Genomic DNA, 23,116 nt, shown 5'->3' with positions numbered 1-23,116 from the left:
GTTGGTCAGGCTGGTCTCGAACTCCTCATCCGCCCACCTTGGCCTTGCAAAGTGCTGGGATTACAGGTGTGAGCAACTGTACCTGGCTGCTTATTTATTTTTTGTACAATTCTCATAATGTTCTATTACCATCTCCACTTTGTAGATAAGAAGACATATCCAAAGAAGTTAAATATCTTGCCAAAGGCCACACAGCTAGATGACAGAATCCACTAGATTTCAAGTTCAAAACTCTTTTCACTGAAACACAAAAACTTTCCTTTTTCTTTTTTCTTCAACTTTTAAGTTCAGGGGTGCATGTGCAAGATGTGCAGGTTCGTTACATAGGTAAACAAGTGTGCCATGGTGGTTTGCGGCACAGAGCATCCCATCATCTAGGTATTATGCCCAGCATCCATTAACTATTTTTCCTGATGCTTTCCCTCCCCCAAACCCCACAAAAAATTTCATAATGTAGAAAAACATCAAGGGTGTAGATAAGTTACATACAGACTTGTTTGCTAAATTCTCTAAATACTCAATCTGTGTGCAATTTCTAGGGCAAGAGAAAGATTGCTTTAAGGCAAATAAAAAGAATGATTGCCTTATGCTGCGGATGGGGTAGGGAATAAAAACAAGAAATATATTTTTATAATAAACAGCACAAACTGAAAAAGAAAAAAGTTAGAAACAAGTTAATAAAATAATAGATAAAAGATTTCTGGCAAGTCATGAAAAGACTAGATTTCCTCTCTTTCCTCTTCCTGAGCTATGAGAATATCCCCAGTCTAAGTCTGGGTTCTTTCCAAAAACAACCTGGGGCTGTTTGAGGACTGGGTCTTATCCTTTTGGGCAGGCCAGCTATGCAGTCCTAGAGCCTATCTCTGGCACAGCTGTTGAAGAAGTATCTTGGGCTCTGAACAAAATATCAAGTACAGTAAATATTTTTTTCCTTTCCTAAAATTTTGAACTGAGGGCCTATAATTAAACAGCCAGAGTACATTTAGGAAGATAGCAATTAAATTTCATACATCAAAATCGAGTATATGGAAAGTCAATATACAGAAATTGTACTTTTTTATACTAGCAATAATTTTTATATACTGGAAACTGAATTTTTTTTTTTTTTTTTTTTTGAGACAGATCTCGCTCTGTCGCCCAGGCTGGAGTGCAGTGGCCGGATCTCAGCTCACTGCAAGCTCTGCCTCCCGGGTTTAGGCCATTCTCCTGCCTCAGCCTCCCGAGTAGCTGGGACCCAGGCGCCTGCCACCTCGCCCGGCTAGTTTTTTGTATTTTTTAGTAGAGACGGGATTTCACCAGGTTAGCCAGGATGGTCTCGATCTCCTGACCTCGTGATCCACCCATTTTGGCCTCCCAAAGTGCTGGGATTACAGGCTTGAGCCACCGCGCCTGGCCTGGAAATTGAAATTTTAAAATAACATTAACAAAATTGTAAAAAATATGAAATAGTTAAGGATCAACCTGACAAATATCTGCACTCTAAAAACCATGAAATATTGCTCAGACAAATTTAAAAAGATGTAAATAAATGGAGAGATATACCATGTTCATGGATCAGAAGATATACTGTTAAAGATATATTGTTAAAATGCCTATTCTTCCAAAATTGATCAATAGATTCAATGTAATACCAATTAAAATCCCCAGGGCCTTTTTTTTTTTGAGATGAAGTTTACCTCTTGTTGCCCAGGCTGGAGGTCAATGGCATGATCTCGGCTCACTGCAACCTCCACCTCCCAGGTTCAAGTGATTCTCCTGCCTCAGCCTCCCGAGTAGCTGAGATTACAGGCTTGATGAACCACCATGCCTGGCTAATTTAGTATTTTTAGTAGAGGTGGGGTTTCTCCACGTTGGTCAGGCTGCTCTCGAACTCCCAATCTCAGGTGATCCGCCCGCCTCAGCCTCCCAAAGTGCTGGGATTACAGGTGTGAGCCACCATGCCAGGATGCCAGGGGCTTTTTCAATAGAAATTGGCAAGCTGATTATCACATATGGAAATGCAAAATACAACATTGGAGGACTTATATTACCTGATTTCAAGACTTATTATAAAGCTATAGTACCAAAAACATACAGATAGAGGAGCCAGGCACTACGGCTCACACCAATAATCCCAACAGTTGTGGGGGCAAGTGGATCACTGAGCCCAGGAGTTTAAGATCAGGTCTGAACAACATGGTGAAACCCTGTCTCTGCCAAAAATATAAAAATTAGCCAGCTGTGGTGGTGTCCGCCTATAGTCCCAGCTACTCAGGAGGCTGAGGTGGGAGGACTGCTTGAGCCCAGGAGGTGGATGGAGGTTGCAGTGAGCTGAGATTGCAACACTGCACTCCAGTCTGGGCAATAGAATGAGACCCTAAATTATATAATTATAGACTTAAATGCAAACAAAAACTTGTTTTTTTTTTGTTTGTTTTTGTTTTTGTTGGTTTTGTTTTGTTTTTTGAGACGGAGTCTCGCTCTGTCACCCAGGCTGGAGTGCAATGGCATGCTCTTGGCTCACTGCAACCTCCGCCTCCCAGGTTCAAGCAATTCTCCTGTCTCAGCCTCCCTAGAAGCTGGGATTACAGGCGTGTGCCATCATGCCCGGCTAATTTTTTGCATTTCAGTAGAGACGGGGTTTCACCATGTTGCCCAGGCTGTTCTCAAACTCCTGTGCTCAAGCAATCCACCCACCTCGGCCTCCAGGTATGAGCCACAGCGCCTGGCCCTTTTTTTTTATTATTATTATTTTTAGAGGGAATTTCGCTCTTGTTATCCAGGCTGGAGTGCAATGGCACAATCTCGGCTCACCACAACCTCAGCCTGCCCGGTTCAAGCGATTCTCCTGCCTCAGCCTCCTGAGTAGCTGGGATTATAGGCATACACCACCATGCCTGGCTAATTTTGTATTTTTAGTAGAGATGGGGTTTCTCCATGTTGGTCAGGCTGGTGTCCAACTCCCGACCTCAGGTGATCTGCCCACCTTGGCCTCCCAAAGTGCGGGGATTACAGGTGTGAGCCACTGCACCCGGCAGAACTTTTTTTATTTTTTTATTTTTTTGAGGCAGGGTCTCACTCTGTTGCCCAGGCTGGAGTGCAGTGGCAGCACAACCATGGCTCATTGCAACCTCTGCCTCCTGGGCTCAAGTAATCTTGCCATCTTAGCCTCCCAAGAAGCTGGGATTACAAGTGTGTGCCACCACACTGGCTAATTTTTAAATTTTCTGTAGAGACCAGGTCTCACTATGTTGCCAGGGCTGGTCTTGAACTCCTAGACTCGAGCAATTCTCCCCGTGTTGGCCTCCCAAAGCACTGGAATTACAGGTGTGAGCCACCATGCCCAGCCTGAACGACTCTGTTAAAAAAAAAATGAGAAGACAAGCTGCAGACTAGAAGAAAATATTTGTAAAGCACATATCTGATAAAGAATTTGAATCCAGAATATATAAAGACTTTCAAAATGTAATAAGAAACAATTTTTTGAAATGAGCAAGTGATTTAATCAGACACTTCACCAGAGAAGATATATGGATGACAAATAAGCATGTGAAAAGATGCTCAACGTCGTTAGTCATTAGGGAAATGCAAATCAAAAGTGAAGTGAGATACCACTTCACACTAAGTGGCTATAATCAAAGAGAGATAATAACAAGTGTTGGTGAGTATGTAGACAAATTGGAACCCTCATACACTGTGATACACACCTATTAGGAAGGCTAAAAGTAAAAAGAATAACAATACCAAGTGATGGCAAGGATGTGGAACAACTAGAACACTCACACACTGCTGATAGGAATGTAAAATGATACAACCACTTCTGAAAACAGTGTGGTGCTTTTTAACAAATTAAGAACCAAACATCTACCATGTGACTGAGTCATTCACTCCTAGATATTTACTTAAGAGAAAATGACACTCTGGGAGGCTGAGGTGGGCAGATCACCTGAGGTCAGGAGTTCTGGACCAGCCTGGCCAATATAGTGAAACCCCGTCTCTACTAAAAATACAAAAACAAACAACAAAAAAAATTAGCCAGGCGTGGTGGCACACGCCTGTAGTCCCAGCTACTTGAGAGGCTGAGGCACGAGAATTGCTTGAACCTGGGTGGTGGAGGTTGCAGTGAGCCAAGATCATGCCACTGCACTCCAGCCTGGGTGACAGGGCAAGACTCCATCTCAATAAAAAAAAAAAAAAGATGATGAAATATGTCCATACAAAGACTTGTACATGAATATTCATCATAGCTTTATGTGTAATAGCCAAAAACTGAAAAAATCCAAATGTCCATCAACAAATGGACAAATAAATTGTAATATATTCGAACAATAGCATACTATTCAGCAATAAAAAGGAACAATCGAGAGGCCAAGGTGGGAGGATCGCTTGAGGCCAGGAGTTTGAGGTTGCAGTAAGCCTTGATCATGCCACTGCTCTCCAGTCTGGGCAACAGAGCAAGACCCTGCCCCAAATAAATAAATAAATAAAAACTATTAATACAAACAACAACATGGATGAATCTCTCAAGGTAATTACGCTGAACAAAAGAAGCCAGACACACCCCACCTCAAAGAGCACTTACTGTATGATTCCACTTACATAAAATTCTAGGAAATGCTAACTAAGCTAATGACAAAAAGGCAGGTTAGTGGTCTGGGTGTGGTGGCTCATGCCTGTAATCCCAGCACTTTGGGAGACTGAGGCAGAAATTCGAGACCAGTCTGGCCAACATGGTGAAACCCCGTCTCTACTAAAAATACAAAAATTAGCCAGGCATGGTGGTGGGCGTCTATAATCCCAGCTACTTGGGAAGCTGAGGCAGGAGAATCCCCTCAATCTGGGAGGTGGAGCTTGTAGTGAGCCGAGATTGCCCCAGTGCTCTCCAGTCTGGGCGACAGAGTGAGACTCTGTCTCAAAAAAAAAAAGTTTCAAAAAGCAGAGTAGTGGTTCGTAGGGATGAAAGAGTGAGAGAGAGGGATTATAAAGGAGCATGAGGAAATGTTTAGGGATGATGATGATATGGTCACTATCTTGGGTGTGGTGAGATTTTCATTTTCGTAGGTATATACATAGCTTATCAAATTGTATACCTTGGCCAGGTGCAGTGGCTCGTACCTGTAATCCTCGCAATTTGGGAGGCTGAGGTGGGATGGTTGTTTGAGCTCAGGAGTTTGAGACTAACCTGGGCAACACAGTGAGACTTTGCTGTAATTAAAAAACAAAAAAAGGAAAGGAATAAATTGTACACCTTAAATATATATGGTGTATTGTATGTTGGTTATACGGCAATAAAGTTGTTTATTCAAATACATGTAGACACCAAGCACAAATTACCAACTGGGTCCTGAGCATGCCAGTGGATGGAGAATTCACCAAAAAGGCCAGCCCTACACCTGGAACTTGAAGGTGAGGAAATCCCGAGTGGAATCACCAACCATCAGTAACAGTTTGGAAACGCCTTCTGCCGTTTCTCTCCATGTCTGACCCTAGCCAGCTAGCTAGTTAGTTTCTGGAACGAGCCCTGGTCTGGGATGAACATGACTCTGGCAGCCTCCTAAGATTGTCCCTCTCTTGCTGCCTTTGGGAAGAGCTGAGCTCAGTGTCGAGGTAGTTTCATAACACAAGAAGAGGAGCAGAGGAGAAGCAATGGGGGAATCAGAAGGAGGTGGAGATGAGTTGGAAGGGTAGCTATTCAGAACTGAGTCATCCAGGGGCTGGAAGGGAGCTAAGAGAACACACACTTCAATAATTCTTGTTTAGGGATGAGAACACCAAGACCTTGACCTTTTAGTCACACAGAATTGGGGCTCTAATCCAGGTTTCCCGGTTTCCCATCTCATCTGTTCCCATCACCCATTTCCGTTATGCCGAATGGGCACTATTTACGATATGCGAGTTGATGGCTTTCCTTATACTCAACAGGTTAGAGTACCTAGTGCGATGAGAATAGGATAGTCCAGGGTCTGAAGGAGCTCACAGTCTAGTAGAGACAGGTCTACACACACAAGTGACTCCAATAACGAAAGCAAGACGGTAATAAGTGTTATAAATGGCCGGGCTCGGTGGTTCACGCCTGTAATCCCAGCACTTTGGGAGGCCGAGGCAGGCGGCTCACGAGGTCAGGAGATCGAGACCATCCTGGCTAACATGGTGAAACCCTGTCTCTACTAAAAATAAAAAAAATCAGCCGGGCGTGGTGGCGGGCGCCTGTAGTCCCAGCTATTCGGGAGGCGGAGCTTGCAGTGAGCCGAGATCGTGCCACTTGCACTCCAGCCTAGGTGACAGAGTGAGACTCCGTTTCAAAAAAAAAAAAAAAAAAGTGTTATAAATGAGGTGCTACAGAGGAGAGGAATCTTTCCGTCCAGAAAAGAGAGATATGGTGATGGGAAGGGAGCAAGGAAGTCCTCATCTAGAAGTCCAATCCCCCAGAATGGCAGGTAGACACTCCTTATTAGGTGTTCAATAAATATTCGTGTCTTCCTCCCTTCACATTCTGACCCCAGTCTAACTTTCCTTCAGCCTACCAAATCCCTGTGTTCCTCCACAGAACGCCGCTTTGTGCCACTGTGCCTTCTGCATCCCAAGTTTTCTCCTCCTGGAATGGTATGTTCTTGCCAATAATGAGCGAGCAGTGCCATGAAACGGAGCTCGGGAGGGTATACAGCATACAGTAACAGTTAAGCGCGCAGGCTATCGAGGCCAGCCTCTGGCCCATCCGTAAAAAGGAGATAATAAGATTTATTTCATAAGTCTGCACCGTGGATTAAATGGACATTCCGGTAAAGCTTTTAGTCCGGCGTGGAACGAGGGCTCAAATAACACTGGTAATACTCGCAAGGTTTATGCGACCTTGGCCACCTTCTCTGCCCGTCCCGTCCCGCCCGATGCCGCTCAGGAGCCGCCCCCTGTCCGTCTCAGTGGCGCCCAGGCACCCAGCAGCGTCCGCGCTGCCACGTCGCCTTCGCTCACCCCAGCGACAGCCGGGTTGATTAGACCCGGCCCTGAGCTGGGTGCCCAGGGCACCGGGCCGCGCCCCACACCCTGCCTGCGCCCTCCGATTGGCTCCTGCAGATGCCCGTCGTTAGAGACCGTTACTGATTGGCTTAGGTGGGGGACGGGGCGGGCCTCGAGGAGTGAAGGAAAGGCGGGGACCCGGATGTGTGTGGCGGCGGCGGCCGAAGAGCTTGTGTGCGGAGCTGAGAGGCCTATGGATGAGGAGGACGCGGCGGCCCCGGTAGGCGGGGATCGGGGGCGGGGTCCCGTAGGCCTCGTATCTCCCCGGAGCATGAAGCGGAAGGCGGGGGTCCTGGGCGGGGGCTACGGGGCCAGGGGCGGGGCCCTGCGCTGTGGTCACTGGGCTTCCTCTGTCGGCGCACCCTCGGCCCAGTGCAGGGCCTGGGGAGACGGGGCGTAGGCACACGGATAGGCTGGGGCCCCGCTGCTCCCGGGTCTCATCTCAGTGATCAAGCTGTGCCCGGGGAGGAGACGGGGCCCAGTAGGGCCGCCACTCGCCGGTGCCAAGGCTATGCGGTCTGGGCAACCAGCATCTACCTGGGGTCGAGCCCTGGCTGAGTGCCTGGGAGTGGAATCTTAGGGCTGTCTGTCCCACAGGTGTCTACTCTTCTGGGCCACGTGGTGGGTTGTAGCTACTGCATAAGAGTCGTAATTTGCGCATTGGGATCAAATTCAGCCCAGCCAAGGCTTACTAAGCACCTACCGTGTGCAAGGCAATGCCAGGCCTTAAGAAAACCCCTGTCCCAGGGTTTGGGGAATGGGAAGAGAAGAGTACTTCACCTCTTTCTCACTTTTGACTCCCAGGAAAAATCATTCATTCATTTATATGTAGAAGGTTGTTTAAATACCTGGATCATCCCACTCCCATCCATCAGCGCTGCTACCAACTTAGTGGATGTCATTTCTCATCCGAACTGCTGCAACAACCTCTGAATTGTTTGCTCACATCTGTTCTTGATCCTCTTGTGATCAGTTCTCCAACTAGCAGCTGGAATGATCTTTAGGAATTAAGATCGTGGCTTTTTTTTTTTTTTTTTGAGATGGAGTTTCACCCTGTCTCCGAGGTTGCAGTGCAGTAGGACGATCTCGGCTTACTGCAACCTCCACCTCCCAGGTTCAAGCGATTCTCTTACCTCAGCCTTCTGAGTAGCTGGGATTACAGGTGCGCACCACCACGCCTGGCTAATTTTTTTGTATTTTTAGTACAGACGGGGTTTCACCATGTTGGTCAGGCTGGTCTTCAACTCCTGACCTTGTGATCCACCCACCTCAGCCTCCCAAAGTGCTGGGATCACAGGCTTGAGCCACTGGGCCCAGGATCATTGCGTTTTTTGTTTTTTTTTTCTTTTCTTTTTTGAGACAGGGTCTTGCTCTGTCAGCCATGCTGGAGTGTAGTGGCACAATCAGAACTCACTGCAGCCTTGACCTACCAGACTCAAGCCATCCTCAGTCTCCTTAGTAGCTGGGACTCTACAAGTGCACACTACCACACCTGGCTCATTGTTTTAATTTTTGGTAGAGATGAGGTCTCACTATGTTGCCCCAGCTGGTCTGGAAGTCCTGGCCTCAAGCGATCCTCCCGCCTCAGCCTCCCAAGGGGCTGGGATTGCAGGCATGAGCCATCATACCTGGCCAATCATGGCATTTCCTTGCTTACAACCCTCTAGAGGTTTCCATCTTGGAATAAAATCCAAACTCCTTACTATTGTCTGTAAGGCCTTGATCTGACTCCTGCCTTATTCTCATCTTGTACATTCTCCCTCATATTCCCTACACACCAGCTGTCCATGCCTTCTTTCCGTTTCTCTACCATGGCAGCTATCTTCCACCCAAGGACCTGTGGCTGCTCTTCCTGCCTGGAATATGCCTGGCTTGTCATTTGCCTAGCTCCTTTTAAACTCAAATGTCACCTCCTCAGAGATACCGCCTCTGTCCACTCTGTCCACTGCCTCCAGATTCTTTATCATATCACCCTGTTCTTTTCTCAGCTGCCTGCAATTATGTCTGTTTATTGCCTGTCATGTCTACCTCCCAGCCTGTGAGAATGGGAATCCTGTCCATCTTGTTTACAGCTCCATCACTAGCACAGAGAAGAGCGCACATAGTAGGAACTTGGTAAATGTTTGTTGAATGGAAGGAAGAAGATGGGGGTTGTTGAGGTCAATCTGGGCAGCTAGCCTCAAGGCCAGTGCCTTCTCTACATTCTGGGTCACACAGGCTGAGGTGCTTTACTCAGGGCCCTGCCTTCTCCTCAATCACCTTCTCCCCTTGGCAGATTTGTTCTCATGAACAAGATGGATGACCTCAACCTGCACTACCGGTTTCTGAATTGGCGCCGGCGGATCCGGGAGATTCGAGAGGTCCGAGCTTTCCGATATCAGGAGAGGTTCAAACATATCCTTGTAGATGGAGATACTTTAAGGTGAGTTTAGGGGAATGCTTCCACATTTTCTTCTCTGTTCCAGATCTTAGAGAGGAAAGGGATTTTTTTTTTTTTTTTCAGAGAAGGGGACTGTGCATGGGGAAAGGGGGATGCCCTTGACTCCAGAGGCTTTTCTTTTTTTTTTTTTTTAAAGACAGAGTCTCACTCTGTCACCCAGGCTGCAGTGCAGTGGCGTGATCTTGGCTCACTGCAACCTCTGCCTCATGGGTTCAAGCAATTCTCCTGCCTCTGCCTCCCAAGTAGCTGGGATTACAGGCGTGCACCACCACATATAGCTAATTTTTTGTAATTTTTGTAGAGACAAGATTTCACCATGTCGGCCAGGCAAGTCTCGAACTCCTGACCTCAAGTGATCCACCCGCCCAGAGGCCTTTCTGAGTGAAGCAGTGTGTGCTGCCTCACCCTGCACTCACTTCTGCCTCTGTCACTGGGTGGCTCTGTCCTCATCCAGCAAGGAGGGGATCCAGCTGGGTAGGGGAAGGGATCAGGTCAGACACAGGAGGCTGCTGGGGTCTCAGGAGCTTCGCAGGTGCTTTGTTAAGACTCCAGTGGGGTACCTGAGTCTCCTGCCTCTGTCTCAGGGATTGGGTCTAGCAAAGACTGGCTGTTTCAAAGGCAGTTGATTTCCTATTTGGGGAAGGGCCATTCTATAGTGTACCCTTCCACCAACTCCTGTATTTCCAGCCCTTGGCTTGTGTGTGTGTTTCCTCCCTCTTTTCTGGCTTGAACCCCTTCCCTGACTCCTTCTGAGCCCATGCTCTCACAAAGTTCCACTGAAGAGGGAAGAAAGTAGTACTGTTTAACTAGAGGCAAGAAAGCTGAGGAATGGGAACTGAATCACTGTCCTCCAATCGATGAAGGGCTTTGGTAAAGAGGATAGAGACCAGCCATTCTCCATTTCCACTGAGGACAGAGCCAGAGGAAAAGGGCCGAAGCTGCAGCATGAGAGATTGAGGTTAGACAGGGTTGTGAGACCTCTCTTAGGCAAGTAAAGGAGGCTCTATGTTCTTTTCCTCCTGGAAATGAAGAAACCAGGCTTGCACTGGTCTGGTATGGGTTGGATTCCAGCTGGAGGCTGTGAGAGAAGTAGGGTGAGGTGACCTTAAGTATCTGGTTATGATGTCTGCCGATGTACTGAAGTGCGGCCTGATGGATTCTCCTGTGTGCTGGCCCTTGCAGGGTAAGGGTGGGAGATGCTGAGGCCCTCCCACTACTCTTGGGCTAGGCTGTTAATGGAATTCCCCCTCATTCCTCCTTCAGTTACCATGGAAACTCTGGTGAAGTTGGCTGCTACGTGGCTTCTCGACCCCTGACCAAGGACAGCAATTATTTTGAGGTGATCAAGGCAGTGGGTGGGCAGAGCAGGGGATGAGCTCAGGGGTGAGATCATTAAGCCCCAAGGAGCTCCTTTACTAGATGTATGACCTGGACCTTTTAATTTTCCATCAGGGCTGTCCTGTTGGCTGGGAAATAGGTGCAGGACAGCATGGCCCCTCATTTGAGAGATAGGTGCCCTGGAGACCTGTCACCCTGTCCCTTCTGCTCTCCTGCCCCTTACCTAGGTAGACTTTGACCCATATCCCAGACCTTGACTCATGTCCCCTAACCCAAACCCACCATACAGGGATGTGAGTCCTATCTTTCTCCAAAGCTTGGAGTAATTTTCTAAGTGAAATAGGCACCCACTCTCACCAGTTCCCCCATCTGAGTATCTTATCTTTTTTCCTGATTCCCATGTCCTTTTTCTCTTTGAGCCTCAGCCCCCTTTAATCTCTAAGTCCCCTTTCCCTACCCCCAGCAATTCATCCCATTTCCCAGCCCTGCTGACTGTGCCCTGCTCTCTTCTCTGCAGGTGTCTATTGTGGACAGTGGAGTCCGGGGCACCATTGCTGTGGGGCTGGTCCCTCAGTACTACAGCTTGGATCACCAGCCTGGCTGGTTGCCTGACTCTGTAGCCTACCATGCTGATGATGGCAAGTGAGTTGCCTCCTGTGCAACCTGGCCCTTTTCCTATGAATTTGGGAATCTTAGATCTGAAGAACTACATTGGGCTGGCTTTTCCCATTCGGTGTTTCGTAGACTTTTCTGGGCAGGACAGGGAAGTGGCCTGGCAGCTACCCTTGAAGGCTTACAGACTAGAGGAGGGTGATGCTCATGCCAGGACATAAGTGGGTACCATCACGGAGTGACCAGGAGCAGCAAGATGAGGATGAGGCCTCTGGTGTCAGTGCTGGGGAGAAGTTGGGAAGCCAGGCTCGGGTCTTGTGTCTGTACTACTCTGTCTGCAGGCTGTACAATGGCCGAGCCAAGGGCCGCCAGTTTGGGTCAAAGTGCAACTCCGGGGACCGGATTGGCTGTGGCATTGAGCCTGTGTCTTTTGATGTGCAGACTGCCCAGATCTTCTTCACCAAAAATGGGAAGCGGGTGAGTGGGAAATTGTGGGTGGGATTTATGTGGCTGAAATCTGCCGAAGGATTTGTGGGGAGTGATTAGGAAGAGTCTGCTGGCTGGGGCTTGCCCAGGGACCCTTGCACTGAGTTCCCATCTCCTCCAGTCCAGCCTCAGATTCTCCTGAAGTCTCCTGTGTATAAGAGAAGATACTTCCCATGGCCAGAGGAAGCTGGGACATTGCCCAGATGGCAGGCAGAGAGAGGCAAGTTAGTGGAGCAGAGGATGAGCAGGAATTGTGGGGAACAGAATTAGGAGATTTGGGGGAAGGTTTTGAGCAGATAAAAGAGAGGGGAAGATTATGGCCTGGCCATGTAAGCTGGAGGTCCTCTTTGGGTTTTGACTTGAGTGCTTTTGGGGATATATCCTTTCTGTGTCCTGTTTTCCTTGTTTCACATCTCTTTCACTATCCTCTTCATAGATAGACTATGCGTGGTGAGGAGATGGGATAAGAGCCGATAGAAGAGAGAGACACTCAGCTCTCTCCCTTCTATCCAATTCCATCTCCCACATTGGGAAATTAGTTTCTCAGGCCTTGGCCAAGGGGTCCTGCTGCCTTAGCATCTGCACCTCAGCACTCTCCTGTCCAGCACACGTACTGAAAGTATTTGGCAGCAAGTCAGGAGACTTGTGTTTGTCTTCTAGCTCTGTAGATACCTTGCTTAGCCAGGAGTACTTAGCACATTTGTAAACTTTTCTGCACCTCTGGGTTACTTTTTTTTTTAATCTGTCAGTGTATGTGATAATTATTGGTTGCATCATCTTAAAAGTACCCTTGTAAGAATTAGGTGAGCTATGGAAAAGCAGGCCAGGCGGCAGCTCCCTCTTTCCCCCGCTGCAGGTGGGCTCTACCATCATGCCCATGTCCCCAGATGGACTGTTCCCAGCAGTGGGCATGCACTCCCTGGGTGAGGAGGTGCGGCTGCACCTCAACGCTGAGCTGGGCCGTGAGGACGACAGCGTCATGATGGTGGACAGTTACGAGGACGAATGGGGCCGGCTACATGATGTCAGAGTCTGTGGGACTGTAAGTAGCGGGTGGGAGGGTGGGAGGGGCTGGGTTGGAGGAGGCTGGGCAGAACACCTGTGGGCACATGGTCATGTCTGAATTGCTGGGAATGGGGAGCAGGACAGTGTCTGTGTGGGGTTCGGCAGGATAGCCTGGGCTCTTGACATCTTGAGTCCAGATCTGTGTTTTCTTTAGCACGTATTCCCTTTTCTTCACTTCCTCCTCTTTGGGGAACTCAGATTTGTAGTTTGAGGGAACAAGCAGTTCTGCTTTGCCTTTTTTGGTTCCTTCAGCTTCTGGTGTCTTCTATAACCCTGTACACCTGCCTTTGAGGGGCTGGGGACTGATCTGGAGGCAAAATGCCTGGATCACCTTCTTGGCTTGATCCCAGCTCAGCTGGCCCAGGCTTTTCATTCAAAGTGTTGTGGGGCAGGTGTGGTCAGAAGTCCCACACATGTGGTGGAAGGTTCTTAGCCATCTTTTTTGCGGAAGCATCAGTGTCAGTCTCTGTTGTCTTATCCTTGCATTTGATAGAGGATTAGAATGGAGGCAAATAAAGATTCAGTGAGCATCCTTGCACCTCCAAAGCTTGCTTCATTTATCTTTTCCTCATACCTGCTTTAGTATGGATTTTAAGCTTCGTTGGGAAGCATGTGGAGCTTGAGAAAGGGAAATTCTTCCTCCCTGGATTTTAAGTTTTGTTGGAGAATTCATGAACCTTGAGAAAAGGAAATTCTTCCTATTGGCCTCAATACACTGTGCTGCATTGGGAGTGAAGGGACGCCAAGTCCAGGATCTGGCCCTGACCTCTAGTGGGCTGCTCAGCCCTCCCACTTTGAATTGTCCCTCTGCTACCCCCTTGCTCCTGGCCTGACCTTTTTCTCCACCCTCTGGCCTTTCCACCCCAACTCAGGCTGTTTTCAACTCAGTCTTTTATAACAAAACAGAAGCCGTGGGGGGTGGGAGTGGATTAGGAGCCAGGCCTCCCCCTGGCAGAGTGGAACTCAGGAAAAATGACAGCAAGTGTGCCCTCCTGCTGCTTCTGACACTCTGCACCCCCTTCTGGCATCAGGATCTCAGGCTGCAGCAACCGAGAACTAAGAGGCCTCAGATGCCCACTCCGTGACTCTCATGTCTCCTTTTTTCCCTCAATCTACCATCGTTCTGACAGTATCTAGAGTTAAACTTGGGGCTGAGCCAGGGCAATGTTCCAGCTCCCATCTCTGACCTCTCCTCAAGAGTTTTTTCCTGGCATCCTTTCTCTGCCTGGACCTGTCCCCACTCTGCTCTCAGCTCCTCCCAGGCAATCTTTTCTAATTGATGCAGAATCCTGTAGACATTTATAAATAGCCTTCCTTCCTCCCCACCCTCCCTCCAACACCCTCAGGCCACTTATTTAGGAGTTTTTTTTCTTTTTTAGACATAAGCTGTTGAATTGGGCCCTTCTCTCAGACCCTCACCCCAGCTTGGGCCAGGTGGCAGGGTGGGAGCACTACTCCTGGGGCACCCGTTCCTCTGGGGCCGACTTGGGCATGAACCTCCTGAGGGACATGTGCCTTCTTCCAGTCATGCCAACTTTCCCTTTTTTTTTTTTTTTTTTTTTTAAGACAGGTTCTTACTCTGTCACCCAGACTGGAGTGCTGGCTCACTTCAGCCTCCACCTCCCAGGCTCAAGGGATCCTCCCACCTTGACCTCCCAAATTGCTGGGATTCGCGGCATGAGCCACTGCACTGGGCCTCAACATTTGTTAGATTTGAGTCTTTGGATATAGACAGACCTGGCTCTTTGTTGAGCGGAATTCTTCCCCTGCCCCCTGTGGCCTGTTTCCCCTCCTAAAGAGTCCACCTCCCCAGAGCTCTGAGGGGGTTGAGGAATTGCTGGGGCACTTGCTCAGGGGTGGGAGTGTTGCCTCTTGCCTCATCCCTGCCCCCAGGCCTCGCAAAGTGAGGTAATGTGGTGGAGGGGAGCTGGGGGCGGTAGGTAACAGCTGGGGGATTAGACTCATTCTGTGTTTGTGTCCTGTTCACAGCTCCTCTGACAACTCCTTAGTGACAGGGGCAACAGCTTTGGTATACACAGGGTGGTGAATGAGGCCCCACCCTTCCAGGGGTCCTCCCCAGACCCAGCCCAGAGGGAGGCCGTGTTGGGGCCTGAGCTGGCCAGTGGAGAGTGTGTACTTGGTTCCTGTTTCAGTTGCTTCTGGGCCCTCAGGGCACTGAGCCCTTTGTTGCTCCTGTCAAGAGGGATTAGGGTCTCTGCTGGCAAAGGGAGGAGGGCGGATACCAGCAGGGGAGAAGAGGCTGGGAAGGTACTACTGGTAGAGGGAGGGTGTGGAGTGCACGAGACTGTCCACACTCTGGTCTGCAGCTGCCACTCTGTGGCACTGAGTCACCTCTTTGGCTTCTTGGGGCTTTGGTGGTGTGTATGTATTGGGGGGACACCCAAAGAAAGGGCTTCCTCTTCCCCCACCAAAAATGCAGAGAAACATTTCTGTTGATTGGACATTGTTTGAGAGGAGGACACGTAGGGTAGAGTTGTCTGGGGAGTGGTCATCGTCCTGGTTGGCCTAAGGGACCATTGTAGTTGGAAGTAATGGCTAAGATGAAAGATCATTTCCTTGTTTGTGATTGGCAGTTCCAGTGTAACCCCATTTCCTGATTTAGGGAGAGGCAGCAATGTGTACTGGTCATTCATTAAGTCTTCCCCTGTTTTTGGAAATCCAGGTAATTTTGTCCTGATTTTACTGTTGAAGAAACCAAGGCTTAAGGAGGTGAATGTCATTTGCCTGAGGTTAGCAGCTGTTAAGTAATAGGAGTTAGGATTTGAACCCAGGTCTGTTGGATTCTGAGGCACAGATTGAGGCACCAGCATCAAGATCCTAACAGTTCAGACTCTAAGGGTTAACCTTAACTCCTCTAGGTTCCTAACAGCTGTAGACCAAGGAGGCAGAGGAATGTATCCGAGAAAGAATCTGTCAGGGAGGCCAAATATTCCCCCAACTTCCACCCCTCTGAGTTCTCTGGGAAGGCTCAGCAGGGGTCAGGGGAACTTTGTCCAGGAGCAGGAGAGTGGATCAGGAGGTTTCTGATGGCTTTCACTGTGAGGGCTGGGCTGTCCCCTCTGAAGAGGGCACGCTGTACAAGGCTCTCCTGTACACTGCACAGGTACCTAGTTGTCCAGGACGTCAGCATTCTGTCTGAAGTGCTCTGCGGTTGGCAGGTGGAGAGTGGGTTTTAGAGACCGATGTTGGGGTAGTCGTCCTGGCTTTTAGCGTGAGAAAGCACCTCCACCCTATCCGGAGACAGAAATGCAGCAGCTACCCTCTTCTGAGCTGAGGCAAAGGGAAGGGCTGGGCGGGTATTTCCCAAGGATCAGGATCTGGATCGGCTGTCTTTTGGCTCTGGACATGGAGAACACTGTGTTTCCTATACCGAGGCCAATTGGATAGAATGGGTCAAAGGCAGCTGTGGGGTCCCCCACCCAGTTCTACAATGCTGGGTGGAGAGGGTGGGCTGGGGGCTGCTCTGCCTGGGTGGAGTCTAAACTAGTTAATGTGGATCAAGCCACACCCCTCCTGGCTTGCTGGGGAGAGAGGCAAAGGAGGAACCCAGGCTGAGCAGAAAATACACCATGAACAGAATTCAAACAGTGTGGCCTTGGGGATGGCCTTAGGTGGTCTCCTATGCATGCTGCTTTCCCCCTCATCCATCCCCAGTTATCTTTGGAGAGGAGGGAAGGATGGACTTGAGGTGGTGGGGCTTTGGGGATCCAGGGCTGAGAAGGGCACCAAGCCCCTCTAGTCCTACTCTCAGAAGGGGTTAGTAGCATCCCACTTTAAGCACCTGAGCTAAGCAGCCGGCCATCTGAGGCTGGGAGTGGGGATGCAGGAGCAGCCTCTGCTGGAGACACACACAGGCTTCTGTGCTGGTGCCAGGTGGGCATAATTCCTTTCCTGTTCAGGCAGGAATCTGAGAGGTGAGAGGCCGGCGCCCCAAAGCTTGCCAGGGAGACATGGAGGAGGCCCCCAGGCAGCATGTTTCCTTCAGGGCTGCAGGGGCAGGAGGGTAGAAGAAAGTCTTGAGGGGCAGTTGGGCTAATTAAAAGGAGATTAAGGAATCCCAGGTGAGGCTGAGGGTGGGGGGCAGAGGGGATGGGGTTGAGTCATTGCCCCACTATTACCATGACAACTGACAAATAAATCCTCCCAGATTGGGGGTTGCCGCCCCATCGTGCCCAGGCAGGACCGTTGTGGGACTGAAGAGCCCCAAGAACCCATCAGTCATCTCCCTCTCCTACCTCCTTGCCTCTACTCCAGCTTGAATGAGCAATGAGGGGCGGGGAACAGCTAAGTCTGCCTCTGTCTTCATTTTGACCTCTCCCCTCCCTCACATGAAATGAGGGAGTAGAGCTGGGCGTTCTGGGTCCCTGGGCTCCCCTTAGCACCTCCCTGACCCAGCTAAGAACAGCTGTGTTCACAGCCAAGTAAAACAAGGACCTTGAGAAATTATGTGAGGCCCATCCCAGGCAGAATTGGCTTCTGCACTCACCCCCTTCCTCTGAATATCTGGGGTTGGCACCTAACTTCTGCATCCTCCCTGTCCTCATTAGGCCCCCTGAGAAAGTCATCAAGTTTCCTCTCAGCCTAGTCTTGCTTCTCCTTTCCCCCGTGTTCAGGACCCTGGGTGGACCTTTTCCAGCAGGAAAGGCTGCAGGTTCTTCACCCGGATGAGGATGTTATCTAGAGCCCCCTGGTGTGCCACTCCCCTAGCTGTGGCCGCTTTCCCCAGCCTCCCAGAAAGCGTCGCGGGGAGGTGGGCATTCAGCAAGGGGCTCCCCCTGCTCATGCTCTCCCCTTTGCCTCCCACCCCATCCTGTTCTTCCATGCTGGCCTAGAACTTTGGAGCCACATTGTATCTCTAGGATTCTTGCCCTTTTAGCTAGGAGTTTTTGTCAAACCTGGGAAAGTGGGACCCAGAATGTCTTGGGTCCAGGTTTCCAGGGTGGATGTCAGCCTGTCCCCTGACCTCCGTCTGGCTCTTCCCCCACAGCTGCTGGAGTACTTAGGGAAGGGCAAAAGCATCGTGGATGTGGGGCTGGCCCAGGCCCGGCACCCACTCAGCACCCGCAGCCACTACTTCGAGGTGGAGATCGTGGACCCTGGAGAGAAATGCTACATTGCCCTGGGGCTGGCACGGAAGGTGGGCACAAGGGCTGAGCTTTTTTGCCCATGGAGCTGCTCAGGTCTGGGGCTGTTGGGGCAGTGCCAGGAAGCTCTTAGAAGAAACCAGGGGAGCCCAGACTTTGGAGGGAGGGTGTTAGCTGAGATGGAACACAGTTGTATGTGTCAGCTGTGTAAGAGTACACACCCCACGTGACCAAGGACCTGAGACAGGTCATGACTGCACCACACACTAAGGCCTGGGAGGCAGGGGTGGGACATGCCATGGCTCTGGCCTTAAAAGCTTAACTAATACTCTCCTCACCCTCCCTGGTTCCCCTGAAGCCCCAGTGCCTGCAGGGTATGAGAGTGTGCGGTGTTGGCACTGTCTGGGTCATGGCCTGTTCCAGAGGTTCAGATGCCACTCGCCACTCCCTCCTGTCTTCTTGTTTATGCGTGGGACCATAGATTTTCTTTTTTCTTCTGGTTGCAGGACTATCCCAAGAACAGGCACCCTGGCTGGAGCAGAGGGTCTGTGGCTTATCATGCAGGTGAATAGTGGGCTGCCTGGGAAAGGCGGGATGGTGGGAGATGTGGAGGCATAGGGCTGTCCACTTTCCGCTCTCACGGCCCCTCGCAAATGGCCTCGCTCTTTGCCCTGCTGCTGGCTGACCTCCCCTTCCCAAATCACTAGTGCTTCCTCCCATCTGTGTTTTCCTCCCAGCTCGGGAAACCGGGGGAGCAGGACAGGAGAGGGAGATCTGGGCCCAGATGGGACATTCCAGGCCTCTGAGCTGGTCCCCTCTGTGCCCTTCCTGCAGATCCTCATTTTCTTGATTTATTTGTATTTTTTGCTGCTTGGTTTCCTTTAAGACTTTAGGGCTTTCTTTAGAAGAAAACTGAGCCCAGAGTTCTCCAACTCACCTCCCCTTGCCTGCCCTCCCTGGGTGTTCATTCCTTCCCTAGGGCCCCCTCCTCTGACTCCTTTCCTAAGGGTTTCCCCCTTACCCTCTTGAGCAGATGGATACTACGTCTCTCTCTTTTTTTTTTTTTTTTTTGAGATGGAGTCTTGCACTCTCGCCCAGGCTGGAGTGCAGTGGCGCGATCTTGGCTCACTACAAGCTCCGCCTCCCGGGTTCACGCCATTCTCCTGCCTCAGCCTCCTGAGTAGCTGGGACTACAGGCGCCCGCCACCTTGCCCGGCTAATTTTTCGTATTTTTAGTAGAGACGGAGTTTCACTGTTTTAGCCAGGATGGTCTCGATCTCCTGACCTTGTAATCCACCCGCCTTGGCCTCCCAAAATGCTGGGATTACAGGCATGAGCCACCATGCCTGGCTGATACTACATCTCTTTATTTTTTTGGTGCCCCCTTCCCACATCTCTCTCTCCATCTTTTTTTATTTTGTTTGTTTTTTGAGATGGAGTCTCACTCTGTTGCCTAGACTGGAGTGCAGTGGCATGATCTTGGCTCACTGCAACCTCTGCGTCCCAGGCTCAAGTGATCCTCCCACCTCAGCCTCCCAAGTAGGTGGGACTATAGACGGGTGCCACCACGCCCAGCTAATTTTTGTATTTTTAGTAGAGATGTTTCGCCATGCTGGCCATACTGGTCTCAAATTCCCGACTTCAGGTGATCCACCCGCCTTGGCCTCCCAAAGTCCTGGGATTCCAGGCGTGAGCCACCGCGCCCGGCCTTTCTCTCCATCTTTGTTTCCGCCCTGACCCTTCCCTTCTTCTGAGGGATGGGAAGTGTTCAGCTTCATGGGGCCGCTCTGGGGGTGTGTTGTCAGCTCTCTTTCCTCAAGTGTGTGTCCTCTCCCCTCCCTCCAACAGACGATGGGAAGATCTTCCATGGCAGCGGTGTGGGGGACCCCTTTGGGCCACGCTGTTACAAAGGGGACATCATGGGCTGTGGAATCATGTTCCCCCGGGACTACATTTTGGACAGTGAGGGTAAGTGGGGTGGGGGTGGCCAACCAGGCTGCTTGGGGCAGAGGGTGGAAAGGCACCACAGGAGCTCAGGTTTCCTGGTCTCCTAGGGGACAGCGATGACAGCTGTGACACAGTGATCCTGTCTCCGACTGCCCGGGCCGTCCGGAACGTGCGGAATGTCATGTACCTGCATCAGGAAGGGGAAGAGGAAGAGGAGGAAGAGGAAGAGGAAGAGGATGGGGAAGAGATAGAGCCGGAGCATGAGGGCAGGAAGGTGGTGGTGAGTAGGGAGAGTTTGGGGTGGGACCAGGGTTCTTGGGTCTGGGCAAAGGGTGGGTATTAGTGGAGAGTAGATCTCACAACCAGGGTGGGAAAGATGGGAAGCTCTGGCGCTGCCCAAGGGATGTTCCAAGCTCCAGGGGCTGCTGAGATGGGGAGACGGTCTTGGGAGGCTGTTTTCCAGCCTCAGCATGCCCTCTGGTGGTCACTTCCCATATCACTTTAACTGCCCCTCTCCAGCCCCGCTGCAAGTTGGGGTGATTGGGGTTCAGGCCTATGGAGCTCCAGCATCCTCAGGGAAGAAGCCACAGCCTGCTTGCTCCATTCCTCTCCCCACCTCCTCCCCAGGTTTTCTTCACTCGGAATGGCAAGATCATTGGGAAAAAGGATGCTGTTGTTCCTTCTGGAGGCTTCTTCCCCACCATTGGAATGCTGAGCTGTGGGGAGAAAGTCAAAGTAGATCTGCACCCCTTGAGTGGCTAGGGCCTCCCCTCCAGACCTGCTTCTTCTCCCTGCTCACCCTCTGCTGGGCCAGGCACCCAGTTCCTGACTTCCCAGAGGATTCATTTACTCAGCAGGCCCCTGGAGGTGTGGAGTCACTCTGCCCCCACTGGCTCAGGCCCGTCACGCTTCTCTGTGCCCATGTTTCTGACCTGGTGCTGCCACTGTTGTCAGTCCCTGGGCCTGAGTCCCTGGTTGGACAGGAATGGACCCAAAGAATGGTGTTGGTATGTGGGTGGTCCCACTCGCTTCGGTCAGTGGTCTTCTGGATCCCCCTTTCCCTCACTGGCCCCGTGTGGGTGGAGAGGCCTGAGCACCCTATCTCAGCTGCTATTTAGGCATGATGCTTTGTAGAGGGTGGAGTAGACAGCCCCTCCCCTACTCACCATGGTATTTCTCCTTGAATTCCTCTTTCTTGTTTTCTTTCCTGGTTGTGTGAACCAGTTGCTGCTGTCATACCCCTGGCAGGGCCAGGGGACCTCTCTTTGGTCATCTCTGTCCTTTCACTAGCTGCTGCCCCAGGAAGACTCCTCTAGGCTCTCCATTCTTTCCCTTGAGAGCTGGCTCCCCACCCCAGCCTGCTCAGGCACCACAGAGAATCTGCATCTCTGGCTCCCCATACCTGGACCCAGATGGTGGGTGCCTGTTGCATGTTTAAGAGAGAGGGGCTGTGAGGTGACAGGGCACTAGGGCCTCCGCTCCTTTTCCCCTTCCATCCTTTCTTTACCAGTGCCACCCATGTCCCTAACTCCCAGGTACTGGGGCTGAGGCTCTGGGGCCTGTCTCCCTGTCACTGTGAGGGCAACACCCCAGAGCCTTAGCCGAGGAAGCCCAGAGGGGCGGCGTGGCCCCTCCCTCCCCTTTTCCTGCCCCGTCCCATGCCTCAGCTTGCTGCTTGTGCCAGTTGCCTGTTTTGCTTCAGTGTTTGATTCTAGCACTTACATGTATCGTCCCCACCGAGCCCTCTATCTCCTAATCCCTCAACCCCTGACCCTCCCCATAACAGTGACTTCTCCATGGAGGAAGAGGGAGCAGGAGCTGTTGGCCTTGGTTTGCACAGAGCGGGTAGGGCTGTGGGGAAAGCGGGTGAGCTGTTGTGCTGCTGGGCCTCCCTTTGGCCCTCGCTTCCCGCCCTATGATGTATGAAATGTATGTACAGACCAGAGATGTTTATACAGCCAATAAAGATGGAGTTTCCGTATTTATCAGTATGGCCGGAACCAGGAGCCTTTCCAGTCCACAGGGCTAGGAGCAGGACTGCCGGACGGGGGCAGCCGAGGGCAGCTTGCTCGTGGGGTGATGTGGACCAGGGATGGGAATCATATGTTCTATGGGCCTGGCTGTAGGCCTGGGCCCTGGGATGCCCCCAGGAAGCACAGATACGTCCCCTGGGAGATGAGGCTTTGACCTTCCTGTGAATAAGGGTTGACTCCAATTTTGGCTAAAGTTTATAGAAATTCTTTATTATTAGACAAAAATAGACTCTCTTTTTTCCCCTATTCATGTGATCCTACTCTGAATCTCTGCTCAGAGGACGCAGTGACTTGCTCCCCACCCCCCTCCCATCCCTGCCGTGCTGGGACCTGCAGCTGGTGGAACTGGCAGGGGCTGATCCCCTGGAGGGCTGCCATTCTCCTGCAGGTGGGGCTGCCTGATCTCCTTTGGGGCTCAACTGCTGATGCCTCCTCACCCCTCACACACCCACCTCTGCCATCTGCTCACATGCAAGGTCATCTCGTGGGCCCATCCACTTAGCCAGCTGGGGGCGGGGAAGGAGAGCAGTGTCCCAGGCCTGATGCCCACTCCTCATTCCTAAGGGAGGGTGCTTTCTCCTGGGTCTCCTGGGTCCAGGCCAGGGGAAGTGAGGGCTGTGGGGTGCTGGGAGGGGTGCAGTGTTGATGTGGGCTCTGAGCTTGCGGCCTTCCTTCATTTTCTCTGGCCCAGTAGAACTTTGGTGATGAAGGTAACAATGGCGCCAGCAGGCTGATCTGGGTCAAGCTCTGCAAAGAGGTGACACACATTCTCCCAGGGGCTTCCCGGCTTCTTGGCCACGAAACCAAAGATCCTAGGGGGACAAAGGGTGGGGAGGGGGCTTAACATTCCTTCCACAAGGAAATGTAGCTGGCCTTGGTGAGATGAATCAAATGCCAGAGGACGGCGGTGCCCTGGTCCCTTGGGAAGAGGCTGAATTCGCGGGGCTTACTTGGAGGTGGTCCCGTCTGGGTTGGTCCATCTGCAGAAGGAGAAGAAGTGTGAAGATGCACACTTCCAGGGGACAGCTGCTGAAGGGGGGCTGGGAGCTGGGGCTGGGACTGGGAGCTGGAGCTGGGGCTGGGGCTGGGGCTGGGGC

At 51.1% G+C, this 23,116-nt stretch overlaps 2 protein-coding genes across 4 annotated transcripts in view; one reads left to right on the top strand and one right to left on the bottom strand.

Moving 5' to 3' along the window:
* Positions 1 to 7,109: 7,109 nt before the first annotated feature.
* On the top strand, positions 7,110 to 22,265 carry SPRYD3 (SPRY domain containing 3). Its single transcript, XM_026454679.1, has 11 exons — positions 7,110 to 7,213; positions 9,269 to 9,415; positions 10,697 to 10,772; positions 11,289 to 11,413; positions 11,725 to 11,860; positions 12,726 to 12,911; positions 17,943 to 18,092; positions 18,546 to 18,603; positions 19,888 to 20,007; positions 20,094 to 20,266; positions 20,614 to 22,265. Exons 1-11 carry the CDS (start codon positions 7,191 to 7,193, stop codon positions 20,746 to 20,748), a joined length of 1,329 nt encoding a protein of 442 aa, XP_026310464.1. The 5' UTR covers positions 7,110 to 7,190; the 3' UTR covers positions 20,749 to 22,265.
* Positions 22,206 to 23,116, bottom strand: part of TNS2 (tensin 2) — a 22,577-nt gene continuing 21,666 nt past the window's right edge. For all 3 annotated transcript variants that reach the window (XM_026454678.2, XM_026454677.2, XM_026454676.1), the window contains 2 exons: positions 22,970 to 22,999; positions 22,206 to 22,831 (listed from right to left, as the gene is read on the bottom strand). In XM_026454678.2, coding sequence (XP_026310463.1) covers positions 22,693 to 22,831; positions 22,970 to 22,999 — 169 coding nt within the window. In that variant the 3' untranslated portion in view covers positions 22,206 to 22,692. The remainder of the gene's footprint in view (positions 22,832 to 22,969; positions 23,000 to 23,116) is intronic.

Source organism: Piliocolobus tephrosceles, chromosome 10, assembly GCF_002776525.5.
Source record: "Piliocolobus tephrosceles isolate RC106 chromosome 10, ASM277652v3, whole genome shotgun sequence".
Classification (NCBI taxonomy): Eukaryota; Metazoa; Chordata; class Mammalia; order Primates; family Cercopithecidae; genus Piliocolobus; species Piliocolobus tephrosceles.
Note: the sequence above shows the minus strand (reverse complement) of the source record. Positions and strands in the feature narration are given on the sequence as shown.

Bases quoted from the DNA above. Each gene is read 5' to 3' on its own strand.
- SPRYD3 (XM_026454679.1), top strand. From the start codon at position 7,191: ATGAGGAGGACGCGGCGGCCCCG. The intron at 9,416-10,696 runs GTGAGTTTAGGG...TTCCTCCTTCAG, and splicing joins GTAGATGGAGATACTTTAAG to TTACCATGGAAACTCTGGTG. The intron at 18,604-19,887 runs GTGAATAGTGGG...TCCCTCCAACAG, and splicing joins GTCTGTGGCTTATCATGCAG to ACGATGGGAAGATCTTCCAT.